The 10,267-nt window shown below is 50.9% G+C and overlaps 1 protein-coding gene across 1 annotated transcript; it reads left to right on the top strand.

Annotated features, from left to right (window-relative positions):
* Nucleotides 1–1,935: 1,935 nt before the first annotated feature.
* Nucleotides 1,936–10,267, top strand: LOC308413725 (L-lactate dehydrogenase A chain). Its single transcript, XM_080908745.1, has 8 exons — nt 1,936–2,050; nt 3,657–3,806; nt 4,744–4,861; nt 5,523–5,696; nt 6,013–6,186; nt 6,941–7,058; nt 9,110–9,233; nt 9,624–10,267. The coding sequence occupies exons 1-8, from the start codon at nt 1,979–1,981 to the stop codon at nt 9,786–9,788; spliced, it is 1,095 nt and encodes a 364-aa protein (XP_080764871.1). The 5' UTR covers nt 1,936–1,978; the 3' UTR covers nt 9,789–10,267.

Raw genomic sequence — 10,267 nt, 5'->3', positions numbered from 1 at the left:
GTGGCTTTCACCAAGTGTCCTGATGGAACGGAATGGAATCTGCCTGAGGTATCCTCACAGGCCTTTTCTGAGAGGCTTACCTGTCTCTCAACCCCACCCCACTCTTGGCTTTCTGCCAGTCCTCTTCTCCCGACTGGGACATATTTAACAAGCTGGCAGGTCCCATCCTTCACTGAATAAGAACTTTGTCCACAGGCCTAGAGATCTGAGGCATTGTTGAAAGCTACCCTATCTCTGGTTACCCTGGGACACCCTGTACCTCACCCCCATCCCCTCTAGCTGTGTTTGTAGTCTTGGGACATCCGGAAGTGTCTGGAAAAGGGTTGTAGTAGGCTAAACAGATGTCCCGTTTTCCTGGAGCTGGGATTGAATTTTCCCTTTGCAACCAAAGGGATTCACGTATGGGTCTTTCTGGAGACTGGTCATGAGATACTACTACACAATTGAGGGGACGGAGGCCTGTCTGTGAGTCCTACTTCTCACCTGCAAGGGGGTCCCTGAAGGGTGCACAGGCCAAATTGTAGGGTGGTGAGAAGAGGGAGTTTCCACTCTGTGGGTATACGGGAAATCCTTCGGGGGTCAGAGGAGCGTGTGTGCGCATGAGGTTTCTGCGCGGTGTATTTTCCACACAAAGCAATTTCCTAGCAGATGAACCTGGCCTGAGCATCTCATAACCCAGTTTACATCCTGCTTCGAGCATTTTTCTCCAGGTTAATAGTTCAGTCCCACAAGACTGCCTGAAGCCATAATCACAAGCAGTTACTAGTCTCCACCTGGGCTTCCACCTCAGCACTGGAAACGGAGGCCCCTCCCCCACCCCTCCCCTCCCCCTTCTTGCTCTGATGTCTCTTAGAACTCATAGACACACCTTCACTTTTTTTTCCTTTAAAAAGTTAAATTTCATTTCTCTCGTTCTGACTTCTTAAAAAAAAACACATTAACTATATATAGGGAAGAGAAACTCTGTAAAGGACAAAAGAGGGTGTATTTGAACCCCCGGATCTGGAGTCACAAGCTTTTGTGGTCTTAATGGCAGCGCCATCTCTTCGGGTCCAACTGTCGTGACTTTTTAACTCTTAATTTGTTTTATTTGTTCTCTGCTGAGGACGGGACTCAGGCCTTTGTGCAGACAAGGCAAGTGTGTGCAAGCCCTTCCCGGGCCACAGTCCCAGCCTATTCTGTTTAATATAAAAGATATCACAGTGGATAAGGACCAACAACTAGGGCTGTGAGCTTCATTCACTCTCACGTGACCCCTGCACCTCCAGCACCCCGCAACTTGAAGCCCTTCAAATCTCGTTCAAGACTGTAATAGACCTCCATCCGCAGTGACCGCGTCCCTTCCGGGGAGACGGGTGAGCAGGGTTGAGTCACAGTTCGTCCCATCACTAAGGAAGTCAAAGCAGTTGCAAATTCCTTTTCATACCCTATCAGCGGAGGGGTACCCTAAGGCTCACATACGACTTAGCAGAATCTGGGAAAGGAACTGGAACTGGCCAAGTCATTCGCAAGCCCTCAGAAGCTGAGACCCCCGTTGGTTTGAGACTTGGAAGTGAAGCAGGAGAAAGACCTATCTGGCAGACCATAGTTATGGTGGACAGACCCACATGGTGCTGGCCTGTGCTTTCACGCAAGGCTTACTGAGGGCCTGCCAGAACTTGTCCCCGGCGCTGGGAACAGCAATGAAGGAAGTGACCGGGGATTTTCTGAGTCTCGCAGGTTTTACAGGGAAGGGAGCGGAGGACCGATGCATTCCGGGCTTCACTGGGGAGCACGTCGGGCTGGCCGTGAGCGGGGTCGCAGCACACGTGGAGCCACTCCTGCAGGGCCACCGTGATGCGCGCGCCGCCCCGCCTAGCCCGGGCTGGACGACCGCCCCCGGCCCAGCCTACACGTGGGTTCCCGCACGTCCGCCGGGCTCCCACTCTGACGTCAGCACGGAGCTTCCATTTAAGGCCCCGCCCGCGTGCTGCTCTGCATGCTAGAGCCACTGTCGCTGAGCTCCGGTCACACTGCTGCTCGCCCGTCGCCACCCCATCGTGCACTAGCGGTACGGTCGGGCCCGCACAAGGGTGGGGGGGTCCCTACCCGAGCTGGAGGTGCAGGGTGTTCAGACCTGGACACGCGTGGGCTACTGTGCTCTGGGGAACGGAGTAGGTGGCCCCACCCAGGCTGGGGAGGCGAGACGGGTGTGAGAAGGACTAGGGGATGGCTGGCCCGGAGGTTGGGAGCCACCTAACAGGGGCAGGAGAGCCCACGGGGGCCGAAAAAGCCTCAGCACGTACGGGGCGGGTGCTTGGGAGCAGCCGTGCGGTTTGCATTTTCCCTTGCGTGGGCTCGGTGTGGAGTGGTTGTTCCCTGCGGATTATAGGGCGCTCTTGCCTTAAATGGGGTTTGTTAAGAGGCCCCTGGTGTGTCTGGGGGTCGTGCTAAGCGCGCTGCGTGCGCAGAGGAAGCGGGAAGAGTAGCGGTCCTTCCTCTACACCCTAGACGGAAGGAGGAAACCTGTAGCTGAGAGGCCTGCGACACCCAGCGGGTCCTAGGTGGGGGAGTGGACGCACGCTGTCCCAATAGAGAACGAAAATTTGTGTAAGGCAAAGCCCCCCGCCCTGCCCCCAGCCTGCAGAGACTTCGCAAGGCTGTCTAGAAATAGCAGCGGTTGTAAGAAGACCGGATCCCTGCTTGATGGCCCTAGGCTGCTTGCCCAGAGTCCTTTGGCACTTTGGAACGATTTCAAAAATAGACATGGTGCTTGCTGGGAAAGGTGGCCCTCGTGGTTCTTGGGGGGAGGGGAGGATGCTCAGGGCCTCAGGCCCTCAGCAATTGTATCCGCATTTTGGAACTGAAGACATTTCTCTTAGCGGCCACATCCTGGCCAACGAGGCTCCGCCCCGGCGGGTCAAGGCCCTGGTTCCTGGTATGGGCATTTGAGATCTCACCCCGGCGCCAGGCTAAGGTGGCTGCCAGCCCCGCTTCATCGAACTTGTGCTTTGGGCTCTAGTAAGGGCCGAACTCTGACCTCGTCCTGCCTGCCAGAGCTCTCTCATCCGTGGCTAGCAGCCACCAGACTTCTGCGTGATACCTTGTTCTGAAATTGCGCACGCGCACCGGCTTGCCCTGCCTGCCAGTCTTAGGATCTGGGCTGGTCGTGCAACTTGGGTTCTTGCGGGGGTGGGGGTTAGGAAGCAAGCTTGCGCGTGCGCAGGCCTAAGCACGTTGCCATGGTTTAGGGTCTCACCTTGTGGCCGTTATTGGCGCCCCCTGTTCTTGATTTTTTGTACTTCCTGGAGCATCTTTGAGACCTACTTGTTGTAAGACTCTGGGTAATGGGAGAAGAGTAGGAGGGCAGTTTTTTAACCGTGTAAGAGAGACCGACCCCTTTTGCCATTCATCAAGATGAGTAAGTCCCCAGGATGCCACACATACACGGAGACCTCGGTCATGTTTTTCCATTTCAAGGTGAGGACCTTCACGTCGAGAGCCAGACCACACCCTGGCGGCGAGCTGTGCACTCTAGCTATTCCTAGTTTTCCATTTCTGTTGTCACTTTAATAGAAAGTAGTCCAAAGGTAGCAAAGTCGGCGTTTTTTAAAGACAGAGACTTGGTTGAGCACACCCTAGACAGGCTACAATGACACACGATGTTTCCCCCTTAGGTCCCAAAAGACTCGAAGTCCAAGATGGCAACCCTCAAGGACCGGCTCATTGTGAACCTAGTTAAGGAAGAACAGGTCCCCCAGAACAAGATCACAGTTGTTGGGGTTGGTGCTGTTGGCATGGCCTGTGCCATCAGTATCTTAACAAAGGTAAGTGGGGATCCTTCATGTCGAAAGCCCATGGATGGGGTGGGGGCTCCCTACATTGTCACATTGTATATAAAACTATTAAGGTTTGCACACTCATTCAGAGTCATCTGTGAGACATTTTGCAACATAGTGATACACAAGAAAGGGATTATCCAAGGTAACAGTATCAAAGGTTATCACCGGGGCCTGTTTAAAACCCTCTGCAGTGCCTTAGCATGATTTAACCAACAAGAAAAGTCCTTTTGTACATTGTATATGCCTTTTATTATACTTTTTCAGTTACATGAACCCAGAGCCTCCAGCATGCTAGATGACCATTGACCTATATGCCCAAATCTACAGTGTTCTTTTAAATTGTAATTTATATGTGCATGTGATTAAAATTAAAATCCTACTGAATAGGTTATCTTGAGCTTCTACCCAAATCCCATTGTTAACTGATGTATATAATTTTCCTTTGGAAAAATAATTGTGTGTGAGCACACCTACATCAGAGGGTAATTTTTGTTCTCCTACCTTGTGGGTTCTGGAGCTCCAATTCAGCTCCGCAGACTAGTTCAGGAACTGCTTTCACCCACTAAGCCATCTCTGATCTAATTTTCTTCTCAATCATAGTGCTAAAATTTAATTAGTCATAACTCACTATGCTGAGCAACAGTCTACCCTGAGCTTTGTGCCCAAGCCTAGTTTCAAGCCTTGGTGCTGGCCGACATCGCCTAGGTAGTGACTGACAGCCCCATTGAGAAGCCCCTCCAGTGGAAGGCTTACAGGATAGAGAGGCTACACTACATGGAGCCTTTTGGGAAGCTAAATGGTTTTACACGTATCCCAGCGGGGAGTGAAACAGCGCCACCCTCCAGTGCCTGGAATACAGAACATGGGATGTCCTGAGGCGAATCGGTTATTTTCCCGTTTAACTAAAACGATTGTCTTTTAGGACTTGGCAGATGAGCTTGCCCTTGTTGATGTCATGGAAGACAAGCTCAAGGGAGAGATGATGGATCTCCAGCATGGCAGCCTTTTCCTCAGAACACCAAAGATTGTCTCCGGCAAAGGTTGGTTGTGGCCAGGTTCTCTCTGTGTACACAGCAGCCCCAACCTTGCGGCCCTGCGGCACTTAGAAAACAGTTGAGGACCTGCCCTCGGGACCTGTCCAGCACATGTTCTGGGCTTGACCTTTTACACTCCACTGGCACTAGCCAGGAACCCAGGGTTGAAAGTCTTTGACCTCCTACCTGATGGGCAACGCTCTGGACCAGCTGTCCTTGTCACGGAGGGTAAAGGGGGAAGGTGGCTGGGCTCTTGGCAACAATTGAGTGGCTAATGAAAGCGAATGGGGGGGGGGGCTGCTGGGTGTGGCGGTGTATTCGCACAGTACATGTCTCGGGTGAGGGGAGAGAATATACTGTGAGGGTAGGAAATCATGGCCACAGGAGGTGGCGAGGATCAAATGCACTAGATTCCTTCCTGTTGTAGTGATAGTGTATGAGAAAGGAATCCCTAGCTCTGAGAGACTGCAGTTAAAACTACACCAAAGGGAAGTTCTGAATGGCTCAGGACTCAGTCATCTGTGTATAAGAGGCCAGAATAAAACTGTCTACCCTGGGGGCTGGAGAGATGGCTCAGTGGTTAGAGCACTGACTGCTCTTCCAGAGGTCTTGAGTACAAATCCAAGTTCCCTGAGGGAGACCTTCATTTCTCGTCTTCTTTCTCTAGACTACAGCGTGACTGCAAACTCCAAGCTGGTCATTGTCACAGCGGGGGCCCGTCAGCAAGAGGGAGAGAGCCGACTCAATTTGGTCCAGCGAAACGTGAACATCTTCAAGTTTATCATTCCGAATATTGTGAAGTACAGTCCTCACTGCAAGCTGCTTATTGTCTCAAATCCAGGTGAGGCTTCCATGCTGCGTGAGCAGACAGCATGCGTTCGCCTGAGGTGGCTCTGTGTGCCGCCATGCTGTGTGCGTACATGCTCATTAGAGTTCTCTGTAAAGCGGTTTATTTTAACGCATAAATGCCTCTAAGTGTGGTTGTAAAGTTTCGCTCATGATCTTGAAGAAGTGATCGTATTGGCACCGTGTATTTAAAACGTAATACTTTGAATGGTGGGACATGGTCATGTGGTAAGGATGAAAGCTCCGTCATGGTCAAAATCCTTTGAGTTTTGAGTTACCCAACGTGTGAATGTCTTGTTTGCGGTTTATAGTGGACATCTTGACCTACGTGGCTTGGAAAATCAGTGGCTTTCCCAAAAGCCGAGTTATTGGAAGTGGTTGCAATCTGGATTCAGCTCGTTTCCGTTACCTGATGGGGGAAAGACTGGGAGTTCACCCGCAGAGCTGTCATGGGTGGGTCCTGGGAGAACACGGAGACTCCAGTGGTAAGTTTTTACTACCAGCTTCTCGTTGAAACAAAACCCTATCGTAAAAAAAGATCTATCTCTAGGTACGCTCGCACGTGTGTGTGTGTGTGTGTGTGTGTGTGTGTGTAAATTGTGAGTACATTGTCACTGTATTTAGACACACCAGAAGAGAGCATCAGATCCCATTACAGATGGCTGTGAGCCCTCATGTGGTTGCTGAGATTTGAACTCAAGACCTCTGGAAGAGCAGTCAGTGCTCTAACCACTGAGCCATCTCTCCAGCCCACCTACTGACTCTTATTCATTTCCCTTCATGATGGTTGTAGAGCATGGGAAATTTGTGTGCTAGGCACATGGTCCACTGAGCCTTGTCCCCGGCCCCTGGACATGTTGGCCAGGGTCCTCAGGACAGCCTTAGTCACTTACTTCATTCAGCAGTTTACACTGGGCTTGAAATGCCTGTCCCCAAACTGCAGCAGGCAGATCAGGTGTGTGGGAACCCCTGTTAGGGAGCCATTGAAGTTTACATTCATACACTGTTCAGAGATCCTGTGCCGAGGACACCCCTCTTTAACTGTGAACACTGTAAGTAGCCTTCAGGTTTCAGCAGATTAAGAAAGTAGGTTAGAATAGACGGCCGGTATTGTGTACTGGGGTTTGGTAATCCCGGCCATTTTTCCAAACGAGGGGAACCTCCCTCTGCAGGGGAGGAAACAAAGTTACTATTCTGTGAGGCTGGGTGGGAATGGTGCAAGCTGCCCGTTTCTTCCAGTGCCTGTGTGGAGCGGTGTGAACGTGGCTGGCGTGTCCCTGAAGTCTCTGAACCCAGACATGGGCACTGACGGGGACAAGGAGCAGTGGAAGGAGGTCCACAAGCAGGTGGTTGACAGGTGAGGCTTCTGGGTTGCCATGTGCGTTCACTTTATACCCCCCCATACCCCCTCCCGCCCCTTCTCTAGCCTCCCTTCCCCCATTCTCCCACTGAGGCCAGGTGAGGCAGTCCATTTAGGGGAACAGGAACCACAGGCTCAGGCACACCCCTTCTCCAGTTGTTGGGGGAGCCTCATGAAGACCAAGCTGCTCATCTGATGCATTTGTGGAGGGGGCCTAGCTAGGTCTAGCCTGTGCTCTGCTCTCTGGTTGGTGGTTCAGTCTCTAGGGGTCCCCAAGGGTCCAGCTTGACTCTTTCTTGGTCGTCCTGTGGAGTTCCTGTTCTCTTTGAGTTCCTCGGAGCTTCTCACAACACTTCCACAAGAGTCCCTAAAACTCCATCTAATGTTGGGGTGTAAGTCTCTGCATCTCTAAAGCATTGAGGTTTTTTTTTTTTTTTTTTTTTTTTTAAACAGTGCTTTCGTTTTTAGTATAGAATAGAGTTTATTGGGGCATGGGGATGGGAGTCTGGAGGGTAGTAGAGGCAGTGGCCATGAGCACCTGGAGGGGGGGAGGGGAATGAGGAGAGAAGGGACAAAGGGTAAAGAGGGAAAGTGACCAGGGTAACAGTGCTTTCTTTTACATTTTCTTTATCCTTTTTAAATATTTAATGTATGTGAGTACACTGTGGCTGTCCTCAGACACACCAGAAGAGGGCACCAAGACCCCATTACAGATGGTTGTGAGCCACCATGTGGTTGTGGTATTTGAACTCATGACCCGGAAGAGCAGTCAGTGAGCCATCTCCCTAGCCCTATGTTTTTTTTTTTTTTCTTAAGCTCTGTTAATCTTCATACTATAAATAAAAGGCTAAGACAAAAAACCACCCCAAATGCAGGCAAGGCACGCTGACACGGGCTTTCTGGCGTCTCCCATTTGTAATATGGTAACACCTTGGTGGGGGCCTAAGGTGCTACCTCCTCCCTGGAAAGTAGCTTACAGCTGAAAACGGATCTGCCACACAGTTCTGTGTGTGGGTGTCCTACGTCTGCATCACGTGCATGCAGTATCCACATAATTCAAAAAAGGGCAAAGGATTCCCTAGAACTGAAATTACAGGGACTTAGGAGTTATCTTACGGGTCCTCTAACCCCTGAGCCACCCCTGCTGCCCCCAGAAATGAGAGAAGCATGGCTAAGCTCTTTATTTTGGCTAATATAGTTTATGGTTTGTATTTTGTTTTTGTTTCTGTGTTTCGAAATAAGGGTTTTTCTATGTAGCCCTGGCTGTCCTGGAACTCACTCTGTAGACCAGGCTGGTTCTCAGCTCAGAGCCACCTGCCTCTGCCTCCAGAGCGCTGGGATTAAGGGTGTGCGCCACCACCGCCCAGCTTTGGTTCTTAGGTGAATTCTAGATTTTTGAGTAAATGTCGGTAATGCTGTCGGTGAGCTTGATTGAGACATGTGATGTGTAAGCATCGTGGGTGTTGTAGTGTGTGGCTTTCTGATGCTGTGGTAGAACATCAGGACCAAAACAGCTTTGGTTAGAGACCACAGTGGTTGGGCAGAACAGCAAGAAGTAAGCCGATTCAGCAGCAGCTGAGTGCTCACCTTCCAGATGGGAAGCAGAGAGCGAACTCAGTGGCTTTCCTTTGAAACCTAAACCCCACCCCAGAGTGACATGTTTGCCCCAGCAAGACAGAACCTCCTAATCACCCCCAAACTGCCTATTAACAGGGGGGTGGTGGGGACCAAATGTTCCAGTGACCTGGACATCTCACTCATTGAAGTCACCATAGATGTTTTTTTTGAGGTGCACAGAGTCTCCATTTTGAGTCACCACTTCCAGTTTTACCCTCTGAATCAGCCCCTCCATATTTTCAGTCCTGAAAAACACCAGTTTTGTTGGTATGGGTTTAGTTGTCTTGACAGTGTAATAGCCTATCAGCGTACAGGACTTAGTCCACTGGGGGTCAGACGTTTTGTCTCGAATGTATAACGTTGGGAAGAGTGTGTTCAGCAAAGCCTTTATTCTCCTTGTCTCTCCCCTCACCATCCCTCCTGCCCCACAGTGCGTATGAGGTGATCAAGCTGAAAGGTTACACATCCTGGGCCATTGGCCTCTCGGTGGCAGACTTGGCCGAGAGCATCATGAAGAACCTGAGGCGGGTGCATCCCATTTCCACCATGATCAAGGTAACTGGTCTGTGGAGACTCAGTTTGTACTTGAGAGATGTCTCGAGCAGGTTAGAGGCCGCCACCACCTAAACTAGTACCTGCTTAAGTAGTAAGCCTGGCCTCGCACTTGTGAGGTAGTTGAGGAGAACTGAACCCCTCGTGCCTCTTGCTCCCGTCTGCTGGGATTTCAGGCATGTGCCAGACCCAGCTTTGGCTATCTCACCGACATCTCTGCACTAGAACACTCGGAACGGCACTGACACTCTGTATAAAGGCCCTCATAAGCCGGGCAGTGGTAAAAACACACTTTGAATCCCAGAACCTGGGGAGGTGGAGGCACGCAGATCTGTCTCAGAAGGGAGACTGTTAGGCGTGGACAAAATGTAATCTCTGTCCTTCTGTGTCCAGGGTCTCTATGGGATCAACGATGAAGTCTTCCTCAGTGTCCCCTGTATCCTGGGACAAAATGGGATCTCTGACGTTGTGAAGGTGACACTGACCCCCGAGGAAGAGACCCGCCTGAAGAAGAGTGCAGATACCCTCTGGGGAATCCAGAAGGAGCTGCAGTTCTAACGTTACCCAGTGTCCTAGCCCCTCACTGTCCAGGCTGCAGCAGGGTTTCCATGGAGACCACACTTCTCATCTGAGCTGTGGTTAGTACAGTTGTGTTGAGGTGGTCTGGGGAAGATCTCAGTTCCCACAGCTCTACCCTGCTCCCAAGTGGTACTTGTGTAGTGGTAACCCGGTTAGTGTGACAGTCCCACTGTCTCCAAGACACACTGCCAACTGTGTGCAGGCCCCGGTTTATCCTGTGAGCCTGCTGCATTCCTGCGCTGCGCACCCTCACCAAACATGCCTAGGCCACTGAGTTCCCAGTGTGTAAGTCCACTATGCATATCTTGTGCATACATGTTGGACAGGATATTTTGTGTATTATGTGTCTGTAGTGTGCATTGCAACATTATATGAAATGTAAGATCTGCATATGGATGATCCAACCAACCACTCAAGTGTCATGCCAATGAGAACACCAAATAAACCTCGAACAGTGA

The sequence above is a fragment of the Micromys minutus genome (genome assembly GCF_963924665.1).
Source record: "Micromys minutus genome assembly, chromosome: 32".
In the NCBI taxonomy this organism is placed as follows: Eukaryota; Metazoa; Chordata; class Mammalia; order Rodentia; family Muridae; genus Micromys; species Micromys minutus.
Note: the sequence above shows the minus strand (reverse complement) of the source record. Positions and strands in the feature narration are given on the sequence as shown.

What these genes read in the sequence shown, in the direction of transcription:
- LOC308413725 (XM_080908745.1), top strand. Translation starts at nt 1,979, where the DNA reads ATGCTAGAGCCACTGTCGCTGAGCTCCGGTCACACTGCTGCTCGCCCG. An exon ending in CACCCCATCGTGCACTAGCG is followed by an intron (nt 2,051 to 3,656) that starts GTACGGTCGGGC and finishes TTTCCCCCTTAG; the next exon opens with GTCCCAAAAGACTCGAAGTC. An exon ending in CCATTTCCACCATGATCAAG is followed by an intron (nt 9,234 to 9,623) that starts GTAACTGGTCTG and finishes TTCTGTGTCCAG; the next exon opens with GGTCTCTATGGGATCAACGA.